We start from the raw sequence: 25,820 nt of genomic DNA on the forward strand, positions 1-25,820 counted from the left end.
GGTCAATCAGTTAAAGGCTGAAACACTAGACAAAACTCAATTAAGTTCTTAGTATAAGCACAAAAGGAGGAGATAGATCTGTTACCAGTAACTGGCTGTGGAGATGAGTCAGGGTTCATAGAAGTAATGTAGAACAGGTAGACACCACATAGGAAATTGCGTTGACCATGGCTGATATGTTCTATCAACTTCTCATCTAAAAGTTTCTGAAAAATTGATATCAAATGATAATCGTTAATCTCAATATAAACAGCTCCATGATTCAATAAATAATAGATAGACCTAAAAACAAACCGTTTATAATAAAGCTTGTAGCTGAAAGTCATTGGATCTCATTCAAACCAATGAACAAATGAGAACTCACATACTTAGAAGTAACTGTAGGTAACTGCAAACCAAAAGCTGTTCAAGATTATCATAACACAGCTATAAGAAAAGAGTTTGAACCAATCGAACTGCATGATCACAGCGATTCCACTTTGCGATTGGTTAAATTTACTCGCTGTAGATAGATGTAGACAAAAAGGCTCTAAACAAAGTAATAACTAGTGGCTTGAGTAGACTGAGAGCCTTTCCAATCAGGTACAAACATCTAGCAGCTGTATATTAACATGCAAGTATGTAGTCAATCACATGTAACTAAAATAACGGCTAGACAGCTACCTGGAGCACTTGCAGAGCTTCTCTGTTGTCATGAACATGCTTGCAGTGTTTCCGTATCCACAGCATGGCATCATATGATACAAAGGTACAAGGGGGAAGTCCGGCAGCTTTTCCATCAACAAATGGTAGACCAAAACTAGAGATAATACATATAACAGACTAAATATTGTTGGCCGGAATTTTAACTGTTAAGAAAATCAAAAACAAATGAAGTTTGAAAGAAACAAACGCCGACCTTAGAAAACCTGGTCAAATTGATCGAGTTAGTTTATATTTACTTAGAATCTTTCATCAGCTCCACCATTCTCCTTGAGTCACCGACAGGAAGGTCAAACCTCTGATCCTCGGTGAACTGAGCTGAAGATCCCTGTAAGATAAGAGTCATGTAACAAACACTTATGCATCTACTAACATTTTAATGTGACACACTTACAATGTGTCAATGTTGTTGCTAACATGCGATGCAATCATGTTGTACTTAATTGTAAAATGCATATAGCCCGTATTTCTAGCATAAATTGCTAGTTTGAACTCCTGGGTTATAGTGTGTGGCAGGGCACTTTATAAGCTAGTGTATGTAAGTAACACCAGCAAATCCAGAGTTTCATCAACGTCCCTAAACATTTTTGTTTATACTTGAAGCTATGCTACAGTTGTTCTTCAATTTTGCATGTTTCAAATGGTCACTTAGTAACTGACCACATGGTCACCTAAAGAGTCATGATGGAGTGTAAGTTCCATCCAATTGCCATGATTCTACAGTAGATGCTAACATGAGCAGCTGTTGAAGCAAAACCTGGCAAAAAAGTTGTCGATACTAAAATCTTCCATTTTAATAAAAGGCTGATACAAAGCAAACCCACAAGTTTGCAAGTTATGCAAAGTTAGGGCAGATCAGTTTACCTGCTCAACTACCTGTAGATCCTGTCATGTGGCTATTCTATGTGGATCATACAAATCATCTAGTAGGTTGTGGCAAAGTTAGACTGACAGGCTAACCGAGGCCAGCAAACACATCACAAGCACATACCGATTGAACATATTGACTAAAGCTAGACAAGCTAGTGCTACCTAAACTCTGACAGAGGAAAGTCACCTGTCAGAGATTGTCAGGGGCGCCGATAAAGGACAGATAATAGCTATCTGCAAAAGTATTCCAATATGCTAAAATTTCCAACTATCATGCTAAATGCCATGAGTTTGAGTTTTGCACAAGGAATTTTTTTCCAACCTCATACTCTGGCTTTAGACAGATGGACAGATTAGACAGACATGGATCTTATTATAGTAAAGATCAGCAACCATTAGCATCATTTTAGACAGCCTTCATATATAGTACACATCGAGTGTAGCATATCTGGTTGTTTTCATCTTCAGTCATTAATTATAGTGTCATGCAGGCAAGTGCGCACTGCAATAATTCTATCTTAGGCAGAAACACAGAAAAAGTTTACCATAGCACAGTCTATCATACCATATCATACCATACTCAACGATGTGTTATAATAACAACATAGTACACTATACCATACTAAACTATGTGTTATAATAACATGCCATAGTCTATCATACCATATCATACCATACTCAACTACGTGTTATGATAACAACATAGTACACTATACCCTACTAAACTATGTGTTATAATAACATACCATAGTATATCATACCATATCATACCATACTAAACTATGTGTTATAATAACATACCATACTAAACTATGTGTTATAATACCATATTAGACCAACGTCTATCATACCATATCTTACAAACTATGTGTTATAACACCATACCATAGTATACCAGCCCACACTAAACTATGTGTTATAAAACCAAATCAGACCATAGTCTACCATACCATATTAGAATATGTGCTATAATACTATGTAATATTACAGCCTATCATACTGTACAAACTTATGTGTCGAAATACTATATCATATCACATGTAATACCATGAGATACCATAGCGTACCGGCAGCACTCTTTTTACACAGTTGATCATCTCCAGTAAGAATCGCACGAATCCATCGTTATGCCTTCCATAGTCCTTGGCCTCAACCGGGTTGAATATATCACAGATTGGCAAACTTCAAATACAATGATATGTCAACCTTTCAACCTTGTCGCATTTCCAACCCATTTTCACAAAAGTGAAGATAAATAAAATATAATTAAGGCTTCGAATGACAGATAAAATTAAGAAACCGAACATGTAATTGTGGATTGAACGCTAAGACTAATCAGGTCTAATAGGAAAAGTATACACTCTGAATATTAGAACATTTGCTTACCATCCTTGATTGTTAACGATTTCCCTTATCTTCTTAACCTTGGCATTGTTGTTCATAGGTAGGAGACAAAACCTGCTGCACCAGTACTTCATGCTCTCATTCTAGAAATTGAATGAACCGATTACAAACAGTCAGAAGTATAGACGAATTAACCGATTGCAGGCACTTAGATGTATACACGAATAAACCAACCCTAGGCACTCATGTATGCATGAGACGATGACCCACAGGCACTTGCATATGTACATTGATGGCGATAGCCTACACAATAAGACTGAGCACCTCAAACAACGATGCAACGCTAGGTGTCCCAGATCCCAAACTGCTTGAGCATAAATCGGTAAGCGGTCATCGACAACTAAACATGAGGGACTAACATTTATATTAAATGTGTCCTGGTTTTCATCATCTTTAGAACCTCTGTTGATCACATAGTTATCGAGGATGTTCCACTTGTAACATTCAGGTTGCTCAGAGACAAACTTTGTTACGGAGTCATTGTAGTCATTGCAATCAGGGCTCATGAACTGGTACTTGTATTCGATCTGTCTCACTCTCACAGTCTTTTTTGGCTGCTGAACCTTCACCGTGATAGAGCAGTCAGCAGCGCTGAAACTTAGCTCATGGAATATCTTGCCTACACTCAATCGGTAGACTTTCTGCAAGAAGGAGAGTATCCAAATCTGAGAACCAGAAGAAAACGGTTAGAAAAAACAATACTTGGAATTCTAGAAGATGCAACACGACCGACTAGTCGCAATTAACTCTTAGTGTTTCTAACGATTTATAAAATCTCTGAAAATATGATGAGCAACATAATATAAAATATAATATATACCAATGACAACATCACACCCATAGTAACAAATCTAATACAATTATGATCTATCGGCCAAATTTTCATGCATAACTTAATACAAAACAAAACATTTCACTTTGAAAATAATTAGTCACCTATTTAAGATGTGGTTGCGTCAAAAAATTCAATTTAATGAAATTAAGACCCATAAAAGGCTAAAAAATCAGCTACAATTTGATGCCATTTTTGTCTTTGTAGACCAACCCTGTCCAGAGATATATGCGTTTGAATGAGGCCCTTTTTTAAAAAGCTCACGTTTGGGCGGGTGCTTCTTTCGTGACGTCACAAGCAATATATCTGAAAAGAAACCATGAGCGATAAATATGAGGTCGCTTCCTTAGCCAATTATCAGCGCGAAATTTTTATATAGGCCGTAATAAATGTTATCACTCGTAAAACGTGTTGTCTGTGACCTCAAATTTAGGGAATTTACTCTATTATTAAATCGCATGAACATCGATATTTAATTAATTAATTAACATCGTTACGTTAATGAATTACTCAATCGACACGTTTTATTGACGAACAACATACATGTAATTGTAAAATTGCTGTAAAGTTACTGCGAAGGTGACTCCGAGTTTTCTTGACATCAGGTAGTTAAAGTTCTACGGAGGAAGATCGGAGAATGGAGGTAAATTTATCTTTTACTTTGAGTCTCCTATAGAGTTTCCTGTTGAGTTTACATTCAGATTATATTTCCCTGTTTGAGGCTAAAATGTAATTTCCTGCGCGTGCGAGATACGTATGTACAGTGAGTTCTTGACGGCTTCTTTTTAATCTTTAGCATCTAGCTATACAATGGCTTAGAGTGATGAATATACTGAAAGTAATATTTTAGTACTCATTAATACATGTACTAATTAATAAAATTATAACTTTTTGCTATCACTAATCATCGTTTATTCTTTTTTTATCGGTTCACAGCTACATTTGCTTAAAATTTTCTGTGGCAGCTTTATCTAGTAAGTTAGATTTATGATTTGACATTACATGTTCACTTTTCACTTGTAGAAAGTGAAGAAAATCGATTGATCGATGCAAATCTTTAATTTCCAGAACCAAAGCTTCGAATCGTTGGCTTGGCGTACTTGTGCCTTTGTTAAACGTTTATTCGTTTTTAAAATTACACTCGCAATCTATTTAACTCCCAACTTGAAAGCTTTCAATAGATACGCTTTAGAATGACATATCTATGAATGACAAATATTTATTGCATCTGTTTTACTGATTACAGAATGTTTATGTCGTCCCACCAGCCGAAGCAGCTTTGTCAGTGTGGAAACTGCCATAAAGGGGAAAGAGAGACTTGTGAAATGTGTGCTGCATAAACCATGATGTTTTGTTTGAGTTTGTTATACTAGATGAATTTGTCTTATTGTATCAGCTAAAACTATGTGAGTGGCCACGACTTGATGAATATTTTTAATAAAAGCTTTATGCCGAGATGAAAATATTGTTGCTTGTAAAAATTATATAATAAAATAATATTGTTGAAGATAATGCAAAACATGATTTGCAGAATATTGTAGTGAATTGGATATGGTATATAGATGTCCGCAGAACTGGAGAATATGAGTTCAAATTCAGTTTGCAGCAGACTTCTCATCCTTAAAACTCTATCCCTATGTATATTCTTTTCAAAGACGCGGCTTACTTACGGTAGTAGGAAACTACAGTGTAGTAGTCGGTGTAGGCAATGATATACAGCCCCGCCCCAAGGATAGGCGACAGACATAAGGTGGGCGGGACTTTTGGGAGGCTGTATATCGTTAGTATGGGTAGCGGCGGAACTGTGCTGATACAAAGACCTGATTCTACATAGTTAGCTTGACAGAATTACCGTAGACCGTTAGAATTGGTAGTCGGTACCCAAATGTTTACACAACATATTGAGAAAGTGAGTAGAACAAATTTTCAATTTTCGTTATTTGATGCCTTTGAAACATTCATAAGCTACATGCATCTGTAGCTGGATTTAAAATTTTATTCTAGCCAACATGAGCAAATACAAAATAAGATATATGCCAATAGAGCCGCGTAGGACTAGACTTTTATCGCAAATAGTCGATGTGAATACGAGAGATAGAGACAGGTTGTATAACGCGTGACATCATTTTGGGCCAGTCTGGGCACGTTTTTGTGGCCTGAGCGTTTTTACTGCGATCAGATTTTTTCGATTTTAATCTTCAAATATATTGGCAATGAGATGGCGAAAAACAACAAACAACTTATCAACTGATAGAGAAAAAAACATGCTTTCTTTTAAGATCAACTCAAATTTGACGCAACCACATCTTTAATAGGTCTACTCATCTGATCACTCGTCTACTCATCTGATCACTCGTCTATTCATCTGATCACTCGTCTATTCATCTGATCACTCGTCTATTCATCTGATCACTCGTCTATTCATCTGATCACTCGTCTATTCATCTGATCACTCGTCTATTCATCTGATCACTCGTCTATTCATCTGATCACTCGTCTATTCATCTGATCACTCGTCTATTCATCTGATCACTCGTCTATTCATCTGATCACTCGTCTATTCATCTGATCACTCGTCTATTCATCTGATCACTCGTCTATTCATCTGATCACTCGTCTATTCATCTGATCACTCGTCTATTCATCTGATCACTCGTCTATTCATCTGATCACTCGTCTAATCATCTGATCACTCGTCTATTCATCTGATCACTCGTCTATTCATCTGATCACTCGTCTAATCATCTGATCACTCGTCTATTCATCTGATCACTCGTCTATTCATCTGATCACTCGTCTATTCATCTGATCACTCGTCTAATCATCTGATCACTCGTCTACTCATCTGATCACTCGTCTATTCATCTGATCACTCGTCTATTCATCTGATCACTCGTCTATTCATCTGATCACTCGTCTATTCATCTGATCACTCGTCTATTCATCTGATCACTCGTCTATTCATCTGATCACTCGTCTATTCATCTGATCACTCGTCTATTCACCTGATCACTCGTCTATTCATCTGATCACTCGTCTATTCATCTGATCACTCGTCTATTCATCTGATCACTCGTCTATTCATCTGATCACTCGTCTATTCATCTGATCACTCGTCTATTCATCTGATCACTCGTCTATTCATCTTTTCACTCGTCTATTCATCTGATCACTCGTCTATTCACCTGATCACTCGTCTACTCATCTGATCACTCGTCTATTCATCTGATCACTCGTCTATTCATCTGATCACTCGTCTATTCATCTGATCACTCGTCTATTCATCTGATCACTCGTCTATTCATCTGATCACTCGTCTATTCATCTGATCACTCGTCTATTCATCTGATCACTCGTCTATTCATCTGATCACTCGTCTATTCATCTGATCACTCGTCTATTCATCTGATCACTCGTCTATTCATCTGATCACTCGTCTATTCATCTGATCACTCGTCTATTCATCTGATCACTCGTCTATTCATCTGATCACTCGTCTATTCATCTGATCACTCGTCTAATCATCTGATCACTCGTCTACTCATCTGATCACTCGTCTATTCATCTGATCACTCGTCTATTCATCTGATCACTCGTCTATTCATCTGATCACTCGTCTATTCATCTGATCACTCGTCTATTCATCTTTTCACTCGTCTATTCATCTGATCACTCGTCTATTCACCTGATCACTCGTCTATTCATCTGATCACTCGTCTATTCATCTGATCACTTATCTACTCATCTCATCATGTAAACAGTATTAAATGTAGAATTCAACAATTACGCTAGCTTTTTAAACGCAACTTTGTTATCGCAATCCTACCCTGCTACTTGCGTTCTTGTTGCTCGCTCTTTTTATACTGCTCAAGTCGGCAGGTTCTTTTTTCTGTTCACTGTTGGCAGCCTGAATCAACTGAAACCCTAAGGCAAGACGAATGCTGACTAGTTCTGTGAAAAATTCAGCATAGTTTGTCGGCCTGTAATAGAAACGGTTCACAAAAGGTTTCGAGGTTGATACACGCATGAGCAACTAATGAAGCTGTTGAATCAACGACCAAAATAGACCAAGTTGGGAGATGCCTTATAGTCACCTCAACATATTAGTTATTTGACACACAACAGAAAATGCAAGTAAATAGCGATTTTGACATCAAATTCTTTTTCAATCACCTCTAGAATCATGAATGAAGATTTGTCAAAACATCGCAGTTTTGTACGTTAGTACATATGCACACAGTTCTCATTGACATTATTGGGTCATATTAAACAGCACTTTATAACTTTTTATTTTTTAGTTCTAATATTAAAGATTTTAAGAAGACTAGTGCAAGTCTTGTGCAAGATTAGTGCACTTTTTCTAGAATTAAATCAAAAAAAGAAAAAATTTTTCAAAACAATACCTCATAAAATTTAAGGAGCCATCCAGAAGTCCTCATGAGGCAGAAAGCAAAAGCTATGCAAAAGAACCGCCTAACCTGGCTCTGACAGAGAGAATTTTATGTAAAAATATATCAAACATAAAAATATATAAATGCGCTATATTAAAGGTTAATTGACATCAAAATTTTTTATTGCATCAATGGCAGATAACATTACAGATCCGCGTTTCAATAATAGTTTTGTGATATTCAGACCAAATACCAGGTTATATCCACATTTTCAAGTTGTGAAAATGCTAAGAAAGATTCACATCTTTGCAAAACATCGCTGGCAACAGCTGTGACATTATATAGTTGTATTAAAATCGCTCATTTTTTAAACTAGATCATTTAAAATTTGTCCGTCTAAAAACCTTACTCTGGAAAAAGAGCTAATAGGCTTAAATAATAATAACGTTAATAGGCTCCAAGCATAAGACTTTCAGAATAGCTCATTTTTGCAGACAACTTTAAATTGTCATTTAATGTAAAGGAAGAACTCCTTGGTAGCATTCGCCACAAGATATATGCACCAGCCGATTGGCATAATTCTATAGCCACCATTTGAAAGTTAATAAAATATGGCGCAGACTCTTTCAGTATTTGTGGATTCTGCTACAACCTTCCGTTATAATTATCTGTGATGTTGGGTAACCACAACAATGTAGCGTGGTGACTGAATAGCAGAAATATATCAGATTGGCGCAAAAAATTACATGATTTGAAAGACTAGGTAATGCACTGTGGCCAGGTAATGCACTATGGTCAGGTAATGCACTGTGGCCAGGTAATGCACTATGACTAGGTAATGCACTATGACTAGCTAATGCACTGTGGCCAGGTAATACACTATGGTCAGGTAATGCACTATGGTCAGGTAATGCACTGTGGCCAGGTAATGCACTATGGCCAGGTAATGCACTATGGCCAGGTAATGCACTATGGCCAGATAATGCAATATGGCCAGGTAATGTATTATGGCTAGGTTACAGAACACAACAAAGAATTCTGTATTATGCTAGGTTTCCCAGATACTATTACAATTTAGGAAAAAATCTTTACCATTTGTAATGTCATACAATAACTAACACGCGCTTCAATTCCAAATCTTGCTTTCCGTATGCTTTCAATGTTTACGTTAGATATGAGGTGCAAACTACTTTAGCAGTATAACAGATGTCATGAAATGGATCAGACTTACGAGTCAAGCAGGGGATCCAACATGTAATTCTGAACTTGGTAATCTCTCTCCAATTGCTGCTCATCAGGATAATAGTCAGTGGTGATTGGTAAGAGAGCTGGAGTCGTGAGAGACCTCCAGTCAACACCTGTCTTGGTCATAGGAGAGAAGTCACCAGATTCTGTGTCAACTATAGCATTGCTGCTTTCCCTCATATTTGCTGTATGAACAAACGTATTCGCTATAAAGAGCTGAGACCTGCAGTTTGAGATTTACAGAGACTGTCTCAATCTAGTTTCTCTTATAACAATAGTTGTAAAGTTTGAAGGGTAAGTCAACAACCTTTCCATCCACATGTGTTTAGCTATGGTTAGAGAATAGAAATCATTATAGTGTTATGTAAAAGATTTTAAATCAAACTGGTGAGTGCGGGAGTTGTTGTACCATAAATATTATTCTGGGGTTGGTATAATCATTACGCATAAGAAGCAATGAGGAATGAGGGTGACATGGGAGATGAGTGTAACATATTTGTCAATCACTAGTGTAAATAAAGACATGGATTACGGAGCTAATAACATCATATGACTTAGGTAACCGAGCTTCAGAATGTTAATTCCTTGTAGCTTATCCAAGAACTAGTAGAGTAACACAAAATCGTTAGTAACTTCTCCATGCTACGACCTTAGTTCCGCAGCTCAAAATGTCAGTAAAATAACAAAATTATTGTAGAAAATTAGGGCTGAAGCAGAGTAGAGGTGAAAACAGAGGAGTTGTGAAATGCTAGTACTAACGTCAAGCATTATAATGAATCAGAAACAGAAAGAAAAAGAAGTTCAAGAAGATACGAGTTTGATGAGTATTGGCAGTCTTAATGAGAGTTAGACCAGAATATTTTAAAACATTCTAAACTAAGAAATGCATATACCTACTAGGTGTGAACTCTTGCTTCCCTTATGTGACATATAATACGGGTCAACTCACGCTTGAATAACTGATATATCACATGTACATAGCTCACATGTACATAGCTCACATGTACATAGCTCACATGTACATAGCTCACATGTACATAGCTCTAATATGCTTGGTTTGCTAATAGCTTTCGTAGTGTAACTGATGCGCGTGTAATTAATGAGCACATTCTGACATGGCTAACGGAATGATTTTCCAGCGAGACACTTGAATTAACTACACTGTATAGGTCAAAGTTTAAACCATAACTGCCACGAACAACTTTTATCGTATTTACTAGGTGAATCAGACATGCTGATTCCGATTTTGTAATCAAAATAAAGATTAGGCCACTAACTTTCAGAGTAATAAAGGATTTTTTATAGCGTTTTAATATCGGTCTCGAAAACAACACGATCCGGCATAACAAGCTCCGCCCATAAATACTTGACGTAACCTAGCTTTTTAGGAACAGAAATTACGTAGAGATGTTTAGACCGATTTAGAATAATAGAGATGGGTGTTTTAAAATCTATTAATATCTAAATCCAACTTTAAAAATAATATCAGTCTTTTCTGAAAGGTAGATGAGCTATTTAGCATTGCATATTTAAAAAGCGCGATAACAACGCTAGCTCGTGATAAAACCGCGCTTTTTGAGCTCGTTTTTCTCGGCGTCCAGCCCATTTAAACGTCATGTAACAAGCTGCGAGCAATTTTAAATAGTTTATATCCCTTTCATAAAAAACTGAAATTATTTTACAGGCTGGATTTAGATAATAATGGGTTTTAAGACACCCATCTCTATTATTCTAAATCGGACTAAACTTTCCTAACTTCCGTTTCTAAAAAAGCTAGGTTTCGTCACATATTTATGGGCGGAGCTTGTAATGCCGATTGTGTTGTTTTCGAAACGGATATTGAAACGCTTTAAAAAAGCCTAAATGACTTTGAAGGTTAGTGGACTAATCTTTATTTTGAGTACAAAACCGGAATCAGCGTGTCTGATTTACCTAGTTAATACAATAAAAGTTGTTCGTGACAGTTATGGTTTAATATTGACCGAGTATAGCTGCATGGTAGACCCCTATTATACTAGTAGAAGCTCGACCCTTTTACCTGGTGCGCTTTACCAACACTAACAAGACATACATGTACATGCATAAGAATCTATCAGTTCCCTTTGATTTTCAGTTTGAAACATAGATGAATATAAATCCTTAATACATTGGCTAAAAATAGTTCGCTGGAAACAATTGTTTAGACTCTTGAGTGAATGTGCGCTGCAACTGCAACATGTTTTACCCGATTTGACACCAAATGATAATTCATAGAACTCAGTTTTTATTCCATTTTCTAAAATAGACATGATCATATCTTTCAGCTCCACACTGTTGCTGTGCATTCAACATTACACTTTGGTGTTTCTGGGAAAGTAATGAATAGAAATGATAGGGGAGACAACTCACAGTCCTGAACGGAACCAGGTCTGTAACTTGGGAGGTTGACAATGATTCCTTCATCCAAGCTGCTGCTGATCTCTGAAAGTCCTGCCCTATCAAGACTGGGAGTGCTGCTCAGTGGTCTGTACTGGTAATACAAACACGCATGCTATGTTAGCTATCTGTGGTGATAGGAGAAAGATTCGGTTGATAACATCCATGTGCAGCTCCCCAACTATAGCTACCATAGTTATTTTGAAGCACTGCTGTCATATAAATTCGAAGTCTATTACTAGAAAGCCTTGCCTTCACATAATAGTCATGGTTAGAGCCAGACAGCGACTTAGCAGCAGTTGTTAGTACATGACGACACAATACCAAGCCTTTGCTATGTAACAGAGAGCTCGGAAAAAATTTAATTAATTTTTTCCAGAAAGATTTATTTGAAGTAGGTAAAAGATTGAAATCTAATTTGACATGAGTAGGATTCCGTAGGCTACCCAAAATGCTCTGTGCACCCAGTTACAGGAGGAGCATGAATTCAACATGAAAATGAATTATAAAATTTTGTAAGGAATGTTACCTTTATCTTTGCCCGGCTAGAGGTGAGCAATTTGTGTGAACTGACTGGTAGCCTTGGATCATCAACATAGATATGATGGGGCTGTATCTCCTGCCCATTCTTGTCTGTTATTTAAAAGTTTTTGTTACAACGACAATTGCCAAAACTAACCTAGTTATCTTGTACACAATCGGAGAACACGAGGACTGCCTCTAAACCAATACAATTACTGAATAGCAAATAAGCAGTTCTTATTGGCTAAATGCTGCAAGAATAAAAAACTTGACAAAATGCTAATAGACATGCACCGATAGGGAAGGCGTGCACCCATCTTCTTCTATTAGCTGTCTTCTGTTTGTTCACTGAATTGGGATTGAAGGGGTCGACTTGTTTATCCAATTTGTGCTGCTGCATGTTGGACATGACATTCTCCCCCTTATCAACACTGCTTGCATTGAATGAGCCCTCCTCCTCCTGGCTGAAGGAAACCTCTTTCGTCTCTACAAAATCACGTAGGAGCTACAACTCCAACTGGTTACATTATGCTGAGAGCACAACTCCCCCATCTCTATTTTAGTGCCATAAAATGTCATTTGTGTGTGTTACAACAGACATTTTACGAAAATAAATCTACAAGATGAACAGAGATCCTGTCCTTCCACCTCTACAGTATTAGCTGCTAAGAAATCTAACCTTCAAAGGCAATACCAAACTGCTGTAATACACTTGGCTGTCACGCAGTTGCGAATTAAAACACAGAGCTGTCATGATGTGCAAACCAGTATCATGTCACAGGCCTTAGGTAGCCCACAACTGAATGAAGTCGTATATATGTCAGGGCACAACATTGAATTAACAAAAAAACTGACATAAGACATCACTACAGAAACAGACAGAACCTGCCATTATACAGCATTGAATTAACAAATAGACCTGCTTTAATACAGCATTGAATCAACATACAAACCTGCCATATTACAGCATTGAATCAACATACAAACCTGCCATATTACAGCATTAAAATTAATACGCAGACCAACCATAATGCAGCAACAAATTGCCACACAAACATGTCATAAGGCAAGTCTTAGTTCCAAACATTATATGATTACAATTAATTTAGAAAATATAGCGGTGAGACTTGAGCAATGCATAAATACAGTGCACCCTTAGGATACGATTTTGATCCGTTCCAGGGTTGTCATCGTATGGTGAAAAAATCAGATGTAGGGGTATAGAAACCATAGTAATCATATAATGCAAAGATCCCCTGGTAAAAATCCTCAAAATCTTATATAAGTGCTGTGCATATTAAAAACTAGTAACAAAATAGTATGTTAACCTTAGTAATTATAGTTACCTAACAGTAACTTTATTGTACATGTATTTAGTGTATATAGTGGTTATGATCTGCAATAAAATGTAACATTATAATGTACCATGTGCAGTGATACCGCAGGGAGTTCTTACCTTCAAGACAGATGTACATATAATCTAAACTTTGAATTCACCTTTAATAAGTTTAGCTTACTAAACACCCACTCAAAGCTAAGTTTTAGTGTGTATTTTCAACTATTTAAAGGTTGACTTGCAACAAAAATCACATTACCGTTATTTGATATGAAAAGATTCACCACGTCTTACTCTGTTGTGTTGTAGGTGCAAAATATGTGGAAAGGTGATTACAAGCTTTTAAAAGCTCAAAAACGAACATAAAATCGCAGCCACACGAGACCGCCGTAGTGTGGATTCCCTTTCCAAAACGGCTCAAATGTGATGTAGTTGTGAGAGATGGTTTCTGTTTACACTTTCATGCAATCTCATTTGTCCAAATATTTTCACAAATATACTTAATGCATTCAATAAAACCATGTCTATTGTTCTTACGCGTCTGTTTTATCGTCATTGTAATGCTGTCACTTTTAGCACTAATATCTTTTAACTTACAGCAAAAATTTGTTTAATTTTGAGCCTTAGCTTGAAGGAGTACATATCATTGTCTGATAATCATGACGAGCCTGTTGGTCACTTTTGATAATCGAAAAGTGCTGCAGAAATTATTTGCAAAGTATTGGGTCACATGATCAGATTACGACTTGCCGATTAGACCAAACCGAAACAAAACTGTAAAGTAGCGAGCATCTATATTTGATACAGGGTCTTCGGTGAAACCCAAAGTGTTTGTCATAAACTAGTGCTACAATAAGTTTTACATTGAGCTTTGTATTGGCCTTTCAATTCCCGTGAGAACATACGTGAAAAGACGATAACCAAATTTTGTGGCTACGTCATCGAAATAAAGAGATTCCAATCTACGGCGGCTTTTCATTTTTGAGCTTTTAAGAGCTTGTAATCACATTTCCACATATTTGGCACTTAGAACACAACAGAGTAAGACATGGTGAATCTTTTGATACCAAATAACTGTAATGTGAATTTTGTTGCAAGTCAACCTTTAACTGATTTTCAACTTTTTATCAATAAAATTTTGTCACTTATCAGTTTCTGTTTTTGCTTTTACTATAACTTTTAGTGAACCTGTTTAAAACTTTTTTCAACCCAACTCGACATAAAAGCCTGTACGATGCCGTTTTCATAATGAAACAGAATTTTGTTAGCAGGTTAAGAGAAGTTGTCTGACCACTGACCTTTTGTTCAAAGGAATAGCCACTCACACTTTGCTACTGATTTCACGCCGTTTTACACACTAGAATTGCTGAGCCGAAAGAAATTGGTCATCGTGTTTCTTTCAGGCGCTGTGAAAATATTTTCAAGTTCAACATACAGCATTTGGGTGTCATTATTATTTTGGCGTACGTAGTAAGCACACCGACTGCCAAATTTGAACTCGGGTAAAAACTTTGTTGAATTCGTATGATGAAATAAGATTCCTATAGTGAGGTGAAAAAATCATCATGCTCCACTTTGTTAGGTGAAAAAACGTATAATCGAATCCTGAGAGTGCTTGTACTAACTTCACTATCATTACAAAACACAGTTTATGAATTGCTATGAATGGTTATGCAATTTTACCTTTTTCTGGCATATTCTCAATTTTAGTAGTGATCATAGAAGTTGTCCTCTTAATTTTGTCTGTGGTCTCAGCAGGTTTGCCGCTCTCTTCGCTTGGAAGACGCACTTTTTGTCGGTTTTTTCTCAGTGTGTTCATGCCACCAGCACCCCGACTCCTTATAAGGTACAAAGTTTGACATTTGTAAACCAAGTCTATATTCAACAGGCATTATATTAATCTATCGCTATCTTACCCATGTTCAACAGTTATTAATCTATTGCTATCTTACTCATGTTCAACAGTCATTAATCTATCGCTATCTTACCCATGTTCAACAGTTATTAATCTATTGCTATCTTACTCATGTTCAACAGTCATTAATCTATCGCTATCTTACTCATGTTCAACAGTCATTAATCTATTGCTATCTTACCCATGTTCAACAGTTATTAATCTATTGCTATCTTACCCATGTTCAACAGTTATTAATCTATCGCTATCTTACCCATGTTCAACAGTCATTAATCTATCGCTATCTTACTCATGTTCAACAGTCATTAATCTATTGCTATCTTACCCATGTTCAACAGTCATTAATCTATTGCTATCTTACCCATGTTCAACAGTCATTAATCTATTGCTATCTTACCCATGTTCAACAGTTATTAATCTATTGCTATCTTACCCATGTTCAACAGTCATTAATCTATTGCTATCTTACCCATGTTCAACAGTCATTAATCTATTGCTATCTTACCCATGTTCAACAGTCATTAATCTATTGCTATCTTACTCATGTGCAACAGTCATTAATCTATTGCTATCTTACCCATGTTCAACAGTTATTAATCTATTGCTATCTTACCCATGTTCAACAGTTATTAATCTATTGCTATCTTACCCATGTTCAACAGTTATTAATCTATTGCTATCTTACCCATGTTCAACAGTCATTAATCTATTGCTATCTTACCCATGTTCAACAGTCATTAATCTATTGCTATCTTACCCATGTTCAACAGTCATTAATCTATTGCTATCTTACTCATGTGCAACAGTCATTAATCTATTGCTATCTTACCCATGTTCAACAGTTATTAATCTATTGCTATCTTACCCATGTTCAACAGTTATTAATCTATTGCTATCTTACCCATGTTCAACAGTTATTAATCTATTGCTATCTTACCCATGTTCAACAGTTATTAATCTATTGCTATCTTATTCATGTTCAACAGTCATTAATCTATTGCTATCTTACTCATGTGCAACAGTCATTAATCTATTGCTATCTTACCCATGTTCAACAGTCATTAATCTATTGCTATCTTACCCATGTTCAACAGTTATTAATCTATTGCTATCTTACCCATGTTCAACAGCTATTAATCTATCGCTATCTTACTCATGTGCAACAGTCATTAATCTATTGCTATCTTACCCATGTTCAACAGTCATTAATCTATTGCTATCTTACTCATGTTCAACAGTCATTAATCTATCGCTATCTTACCCATGTTCAACAGTTATTAATCTATCGCTATCTTACTCATGTTCAACAGTCATTAATCTATTGCTATCTTACTCATGTGCAACAGTCATTAATCTATTGCTATCTTACCCATGTTCAACAGTCATTAATCTATTGCTATCTTACTCATGTGCAACAGTCATTAATCTATTGCTATCTTACCCATGTTCAACAGTTATTAATCTATTGCTATCTTACTCATGTTCAACAGTTATTAATCTATCGCTATCTTACTCATGTTCAACAGTCATTAATCTATCGCTATCTTACCCATGTTCAACAGTCATTAATCTATCGCTATCTTACCCATGTTCAACAGTTATTAATCTATTGCTATCTTACCCATGTTCAACAGTCATTAATCTATTGCTATCTTACTCATGTTCAACAGTCATTAATCTATTGCTATCTCACCCATGTTCAACAGTCATTAATCTATTGCTATCTTACTCATGTGCAACAGTCATTAATCTATTGCTATCTTACCCATGTTCAACAGTTATTAATCTATTGCTATCTTACTCATGTGCAACAGTCATTAATCTATTGCTATCTTACCCATGTTCAACAGTTATTAATCTATTGCTATCTTACCCATGTTCAACAGTTATTAATCTATCGCTATCTTACTCATGTTCGACAGTCATTAATCTATTGCTCTCTTACTCAGCACCATAAGAATACTAACTTGATTTATAACTTCCAAATAACTTTATAATTTTATCAATTCAAACTTGTCCCTGTAGAATGGCCAACAAATTTGTCATTTATTGAGAAATAGTTTGGAAATAGAAGTACAGCACGACACTTTGACATGTTGTGAGCTGTTGAAAAAGAGTGTCTATTAATGAACAATAAAAATGGGAAATTCTGCACCTCTTAAGATAAACCATATCAAATCTAAGCAATGATCTGTCCTTATCAAGGACCACCTTCCTCAATCAATGAGATTAGCATTTACCCAGATGGAACCAGACTAAAAAAAAAATTTTGAGCGATAAAACCCAATTCCATCCTAGTCATCAGAATTTTTCATTTCATTAGTGTATGTATAATTACATATTTTTGATGTATTTTAGGGTATACGCATGATTAACAATAATTTAAATTTTGTTTGAGCGTTGTAGAATAAATATTGTTCATTAATTGTGTTCATTACCTATTGTTTTATGTGAAAATACATTTAGTTATAAAAGCTAAAAACATCTGGTCCGCCTGACTGTTTGATTTCTAAATTTGGCCCACTAACAAAAAGGTTTGGCCACACCTGCACTAGGCCATGCGGCTACATGGCTATACAATGGAATAATTGTGGTCATTATCATTACATCGGTTAAAAAACGAATGCTTAGAGCTTAATGTCACACTTAACGATTCTAAACAGGTTTCACGGCTCTTAGTATAGCATAGATTTAGACAAGCTTAAGTTACTAGCTTATGTCACTAAAATTAGCCAAATTGCTAACTTTTCAATTGGCTAATTAGTCAACTTTGCGAAAGGAAACTGCATTAGCGGCCACTGTTTATAAGCTGTTTTTTATCACCCATGCAACGCCGGGCATTCAACAAGCATATTAACTATTGAAAGTAAATATTAATTTTACACAAATTTCAAAATTCGATGTGGCCATATATATAATCTTTCATAAATTGAGAAGTAATTGGTATAATTTCAAACGAAAAATTGCATCTTAACCAACACAAAATTTCCTTTCTAATGATGTACAAAATAGCTAGCTTTACTAAATTCTCCCTTTCCATACAAATGAAAAAAAATGTTTTAGAGAAATAATTGCAAAATCACTCCTTTCCATTAGTTTTTTGTAGGTGGGTTAGCTTTTCTAAAAATCTTGAAAATCCCGGGCATAGCCAAGCTTACTGCTAGTATTGGATGATATTATGAAAATTCGTCTTGCAACAACCACTTACTTTTATTATTAACACTTTGTCTTGCAACAACACTGACCTTACACTTACCTTTATTATTAACATTGAACAGAGTTAACAGGATAGTCATGTATGAGCAAGCTAGCCAGCTTTTGTATATCCACAAATTTCACATTTTATTTTTAACAGAATAATAACACGCTATTTTTATGACTAGCTATAGAATTGCTCCAAAAAAGACACATTAGTTTTATATCTGCTCTACATATCATAACAATGACATGGGTACAGTCGGTAGAGGTTCAGCATGCATTAAGTGATTAGCTGAAATCGGATGCCATAACTCATTCATACAAAATTGTGTCTCTATTCCAACATAGAAACTCTCTTGCTTGCGAAGCAGGAGACTATGACACTAAAGGAGTCTGCAGCCAAAGATTAGCTGCATGCAAATGTTTACTTTACATTGCTTGAATATCAAACAACAGAGCTACATTTTTACCCAGCGAGCTGATTGGCAACAGTAAGTTTAATCAAACCCATTCAGAGTCATCTCTGATAGTAGTTCAGCTAAAATTGTCAAGCCCACTAATTATAATTTTCAGCAGACATATTTGAGCCTTACATTCGCAGTCTTCACACATTTCAACTTGAAACATTTACTGCAGTGTTCAAAGCCCAAGAGATATTTACCACAGCTTCAATTGCCTTCTATCAAATAACAAAAGGTGCACATGACATCCTTAGTATCTAACTTAACTAACTAGAGCAGGTGCTGGTACATGTGCAATACTAAGCCTGTGTAGCTACACCAATAAACAATGTCTCCAGAGTAGTAGACATTCTAGGTATACTAGCTACCTTTTAGAAGTGGATTTGAAGACGTTACTGTCATATGCATCATAGTCTATCTCCTCGTTGCTCTCTATTTCACTTATATCTGGGAAAACTCTAGGTCTCTCCAATGAGTCAGAGAGCACCTCATCAGCAGTCTGCAAGAGAAGTGATGGCGTCCTTCAAAAGACACTTGAGAAAAGACAACTCCTAGAAGAACACACTAAATCTCCTGTGGATTGAGAGATTTTCATTGAATTAACAAAATCAAAAGTAAATTGATGAGATGATTCTGACCAACTAGTCAGCTGTTTAAAGGAAACAACAATAACAATAGACAAGGAAACAATTATAACAATAGACACGGAAACAATTATAACAATAGACACGGAAACAATTATAACAATAGACACGGAAACAATTATAACAATAGACACGGAAACAATTATAACAATAGACACGGAAACAATTATAACAATAGACACGGAAACAATTATAACAATAGACACGGAAACAATTATAACAATAGACACGGAAACAATTATAACAATAGACAAGGAAACAATTATAACAATAGAAACAATTATAACAATAGACACGGAAACAATTATAACAATAGACACGGAAACAATTATAACAATAGAAACAATTTTAACAATAGACAAGGAAACAATCATAACAATAGACAAGGAAACAATCATAACAATAGACAAGGAAACAATTATAACAATAGAAACAATTATAACAATAGAAACAATTATAACAATAGACAAGGAAACAATTATAACAATAGAAACAATTATAACAATAGAAACAATTATAACAATAGACAAGGAAACAATCATAACAATAGACAAGGAAACAATCGTAACAATAGACAAGGAAACAATTATAACAATAGAAACATTTATAACAATAGACAAGGAAACAATCATAAAATAGACAAGGAAACAATCATAACAACAGACAAGGAAACAATTATAACAATAGAAACAATTATAATAATAGACACGGAAACAATTATAACAATAGAAACAATTATAACAATAGAAACAATTATAACAATAGAAACAATGATAACAATAGACACGGAAACAATTATAACAATAGACACGGAAACAATTATAACAATAGAAACAGTTATAACAATAGACACATCAAGGTTTTTGTACTTGGTCCATTTACACACCTTTTTAGAAGCAACCTTGATTCGTGGAACAAACTGGGCAGTGGAGGTAATTCTCATTTGGTTCCGTGAGGTATAAAAACTGTGGTTTATCCAGCTCTTTGGTATTTTAGGCACCTCCGTCCGTCGGCCCGCCTCTTTAACCTAGGGAGACATAAAGGGAGCCTATCAGCCATTACCCAATTTCATTATTACTTTTAAGGTTCGGTCATGAATGCTAAAAAATTAGGCATTGCAAAAATGAAGAGAAAAGAAGTCGGAAACATGGAATTGTATGTTTAAAGACAGTAGAAATCAAGCAAGAGAAGCAGAAAGTGATATCATGAACTAATGTTTAATCGCGGTCTGTTCAAAAAGCTGATGACACGCTGGTGTTACAGACAATAATAAGATTCACACAAGCGGTCATACCTTAAACCAGGGGACAGTATGCAAGGGTTGCTCCCCCATGCATATGAGATCAGCTGCTGATCCGCTGTCTATAGTTCTGTGCTTAGTGATACTCATAAGGTCTTGGTCAACCTCAAAGACACCAGGTCCGGGTGTAATCACAACCGCTGTCTTACCAAGTCGATCAAAATTTCTGTCCAAGAAATACTTCTCAAATACTACAACGAGTTAATAATAATTTTGTATTACAAACCAACCAGCTCAGCAAGAACCTGCTTCAGGTTTCAGTAAACAGGTTTATAAGAGAACTGGCAGATGTAATGAAGGCAAACGCTAGATGCTGAGTGTAGTAAATAGTATCAACTGTAAACTGACAAGCGACCAACTTGAAACGATGAGAATTCTTCCTTGAAGAGCCCTCTGCCCTCCAGCCAGTATCAACTATTATTACCAACTAAACACCTTTAACCTATCTTCAAATACAGATGAAGTATTCTTTAAAACTCTCATAAAACAAGAAAACCACTAACAGTAACGCAACACCTTAAAACCGAAAAATTTACCATTGAGAGACATGTTGATGACCTCAAGGTAGTTGCCCTGAGCAGCAGAGGAGTTGTAGGCTTTGGGAATAGAAGGGTCCTGGGCCCTCTCCTTAACACGCAGAACCTTGTCCTCGTAGTTAATAAACAACTGCTTCATCCTCACTAGAGTGCTCTTCCAGTCCTCATATCTCTCATTCTTTATTACGACTCTGCACGGGCATACTCAACTGTGTCTCATTAAATATCATAATATATTAATATTATTATATATTAATATAATAATATTGTAATTATAATATCTATATATAATTAATATTATATAATATATATTAATATTATAATATATTTAATTATTAATATAATTATTATTAGTAATTATATAGTTAACATTATAATATTAATATTATAATATTACAATATATTACATATAATATATTTTAATATTATAATATTAGTATTATATAGTTGATATTATAGAGTTAATATTATAATATTACAATATATTATATACAATATATTCAATGCATATATACTAAAGCATACATGTAAGTGCATATTCTCTGGCTTAAAATACTGAGACTGAAGTTGAAATAAAACTGAAAGTCAATCAAAATAACTTCAATTTACTCCCTTATTATATAGAAAATTAATGCAATATATTTAGAAAGTAGATTAACTGTTCTCATGTTAAAATTTGGCTCTTACTGTATACTTTGAAACATTAGTTTCTATTTTGTAGATTTTCAGTTATTGCGGGGAGGCTGGTAAATGACCACAAAAAGTGAGGGAATACTGTACCACAATATATGTGAGATGTTTTGCGCGTAATATAGTTGAAATGTGCAATACTACCAACTTAGAATATAATAACCATCATTTACAATATAATACTGAGTCACAACACGTTACTAAAACATTTAAAGTGGTGGTTGATTGAAAACTACCGGCTAACAAGAAAAAAAGAAACACCTGTAGAAGTCTTCATAAAACCTATTATCACTGTCCATCTGTATGTCCGCTCTCATTGCCTGAGGGAAATCCGCTACAAAAATACAGTTAAAACATCAGACTAGGCCTCAACTGCTTGTATACATCCCATGTACAGCACTAAGAGGAAACTGTGAGCAGTAACTGACCGAGAGTCTTGGCTTCATAGAATGTTCTAGAGAACATGACAATTGTAACATCATGAGCGCTCTCCTCAGTCTGTAAAATAAAAAACGATAAATAATAAAAACTGGAAACAAACCTACGCATTGCTGTAATATTAAAAAATTGATTAACTTTATTCAACTGTCAGCAGTAGATAATAAGACAACTCAGGCCCGTATTCCCAGGGGCGGCTGGGCCGCCCCAACGTTTTAGTAATTTTCGGCGGCTACGTACTAAGAATTGCGATCTAAGCTCATCCACTTGGAATTTCCATGTTGGAAATTCCAAAAACGGTTGGAAATTCCAACAACTAATCTATTAGCTACTAGCGTTCTATATCGTCTCCGTGGTGATCTCGCCAAATGAGTGAGTCTTTGATTGTGGCTGCGATTAACTGTTCGTTTTTGAGCTTTTAAGAGCTTGTAATCACATTTCCACATATTTTGCACCTACAACACAACAGAGTAAGACATGGTGAATTTTTTGATACCAAATAACTGTAATGTGAATTTTGTTGCAAGTCAACCTTTAAAAGGTCCAGAGCTCCGGGGCGCTGCCCCGAACCGCGTTGGGGGCAGCGCCTGGGGTTTGGGGGCTTACACCGCCCCCAAACCCCAGGTGATCATAACTAGTCGCCTAACATTTGCAGCCCCAACTTGCAACCAGGGAATACAGGCCTGAAGACAACTAATTTACCAAAAAGTTGATAATTAGGCAATACTATGCATTTGATTTGCATTGCAGTCGATGATGAGACAACTCCGTTTTTCCAACGATAGCTAATTACATAACTCTACTCTTTTTCTGAGCAGTCTGCAAGCATTTAATTAAACAATCTGAAGAAACTTAAAATGTTGCCTAATAGATGAGATGCTTAATAGGCTAAAAACCATCACCCGATAAAAATGGAGTCTAATTTACAGAAGCTTTTTTCAGCCAGAAATGCTTGTAACTAGGCGTGTTCCACCTACGACATTTGGAGTATCCGTAGCAACATATCATCAACTCATCACAATGCTTAACACGGTGAAGTTTAAACCGACGATAAAGATGAGGTACAAGCTTACCATAGCCAGCATGGATCTGTTAGCTATTGGTAAAGAAACAATTTCTGACCTACCATTCAATACTGATATATAAACACGCAACAAATGTATTGAGTCTATTGCACTCAACATTTTAATGACCCTGAGGTGATTGCCTAGCAATGTTTAATTTTTAAAAGGACTTGTACAACATTAGTCGAGCACAGTAGAGCCATATCATCTTGGTAAAGAGAACTACTGTATATTCAGTAGCTAACTTGCAAAGCTGCAATGCTTTAAGAAACCTGAAACCTCGCACTGTGAGATTATTTTTTTGTCTCGAGACAAGCATTTTTGAAAATTTTATATTGTATGTTGAAGAATGAGTATATTGGTGTGATCGCAAATAAAGGTTGCAAGACTGCAAATCATAGTACTTGAGATTTCAGTATTCACATCTTCATAAGGATATGAAAATTGCAAGATTACAAATGCTACCTGTTTTTTATAGACACTATAACCTTGCATCGCAACGCATGGTCACAAAGAGTGCTGCCTGGATTGAAATTCAGTTAAAAACTAAAAACATATTTTCAACAGGTTACTATCGACTGGGTAAATAGGTGTCAAGTAAGGCTTTAATAATTAGATATACAAATTGTGATAAAACATGCCATTATCAATGCATACAAGTAAGTTTACTGCATCCTTATTACACTATTATAAAATAGGAGAAGTTATTCTTCCATATAGAGAATTCTTTGTAGAGCAGTCTTACCTCGGTAAGAGATTTAATTGAGTATTTACCATCTTGTAGAAAACACTATAACCTGATGAGAATGTGGTCAACTTGACAACTATGATCCATGCTATGTTAGAGAATCCTTAGCAATCTAGCAAGGATGACTTATGGCCTGTTCACTGACTGCTTAAACCAGGGGTCGGCAACCTGCGGCTCCGGAGCCACATGCGGCTCTTTCTGAGTTTGGAATTGTCTCCATTTATCACCATATGCCAAGTAATTCATAACAATATAGAAATTTTATCACTAGATTTTGTAATATAATTTTAAAAATGGTGAGTATGGTGATAAATCAAACATTGTCGCTTGCTAAGCGTCGTTATTTACATTATGTTGTATTATTAGTACCTTATCACATGATCGTCACGTGACTGTAACATAAAAGTACCAAAAAACGTACCAGCGGATTCGCGCGGAAGGTCAGATCGCTACGAGATACCTCCTGATATTATGTTGACAAACTGGATTAATTAAACAATTAGAAATTTAGTAAGGCTGGCCAGCCACTTAGGCCTTCAATATCGTCGACAACGCTACTGACAAACAACAAAAACACTAATACAGGTAATACACTTTATAACAATTTATGCGCCAATAAAACCACCGAAATTATTTTATTGTTCTTTGCAAAAGTGTAATTTTGTTTTCTCAGCAATTAAATCATTACACATGTCACAACTTTACGTTTTATGATGTAAACATTGTATAAAAACATTAACAGCTAAACAAAAAAGTTACATGTGGTATTTATATGTTTTTTAATTTGAAATATGAAAGGGGGTTTGTGGCTCCCACTGCGTTCTTTCCTGTGGAAAACGGGTCAAAATGGCTCTTTGAATGGAAAAGGTTGCCGACCCCTGGCTTAAACCAAACAATCGTTATAATATCGGCTCAGATAGACGTTCACATGAGTACAAGAACTTATGGAACAATATGGAATACAAGTTGTCTGCCCTTTTCTAATGATGGCTGAAATGATGAAAGTGACAAAAATTTGTGATTTTATAACTTGTAACTAGTAATAGGCAGCGATTAGCGACCTATTTACAAAGCAGCTATCTGAATTGTTTTTTTAAATTTGTCTCACA

The 25,820-nt window shown here is 35.6% G+C and overlaps 1 protein-coding gene across 2 annotated transcripts in view; it reads right to left on the reverse strand.

Annotated features, from left to right (window-relative positions):
* Positions 1 to 25,820, reverse strand: part of LOC137399534 (GATOR complex protein Iml1-like) — a 45,301-nt gene that overhangs the window by 6,822 nt on the left and 12,659 nt on the right. For both annotated transcript variants that reach the window (XM_068085694.1, XM_068085703.1), the window contains exons 9-26: positions 22,890 to 22,959; positions 22,723 to 22,795; positions 21,772 to 21,962; positions 21,230 to 21,426; positions 20,822 to 20,962; positions 19,660 to 19,790; positions 15,401 to 15,555; positions 12,676 to 12,867; positions 12,389 to 12,492; positions 11,833 to 11,953; positions 9,431 to 9,629; positions 7,635 to 7,788; positions 3,336 to 3,617; positions 2,959 to 3,059; positions 2,640 to 2,754; positions 942 to 1,030; positions 664 to 799; positions 86 to 206 (exon numbers count right to left, since the gene is read on the reverse strand). In XM_068085694.1, the coding sequence (XP_067941795.1) occupies positions 86 to 206; positions 664 to 799; positions 942 to 1,030; positions 2,640 to 2,754; positions 2,959 to 3,059; positions 3,336 to 3,617; positions 7,635 to 7,788; positions 9,431 to 9,629; positions 11,833 to 11,953; positions 12,389 to 12,492; positions 12,676 to 12,867; positions 15,401 to 15,555; positions 19,660 to 19,790; positions 20,822 to 20,962; positions 21,230 to 21,426; positions 21,772 to 21,962; positions 22,723 to 22,795; positions 22,890 to 22,959 (2,572 nt within the window). The remainder of the gene's footprint in view (positions 1 to 85; positions 207 to 663; positions 800 to 941; positions 1,031 to 2,639; positions 2,755 to 2,958; positions 3,060 to 3,335; positions 3,618 to 7,634; positions 7,789 to 9,430; positions 9,630 to 11,832; positions 11,954 to 12,388; positions 12,493 to 12,675; positions 12,868 to 15,400; positions 15,556 to 19,659; positions 19,791 to 20,821; positions 20,963 to 21,229; positions 21,427 to 21,771; positions 21,963 to 22,722; positions 22,796 to 22,889; positions 22,960 to 25,820) is intronic.

Source organism: Watersipora subatra, chromosome 1, assembly GCF_963576615.1.
Source record: "Watersipora subatra chromosome 1, tzWatSuba1.1, whole genome shotgun sequence".
NCBI classification, from domain to species: domain Eukaryota; kingdom Metazoa; phylum Bryozoa; class Gymnolaemata; order Cheilostomatida; family Watersiporidae; genus Watersipora; species Watersipora subatra.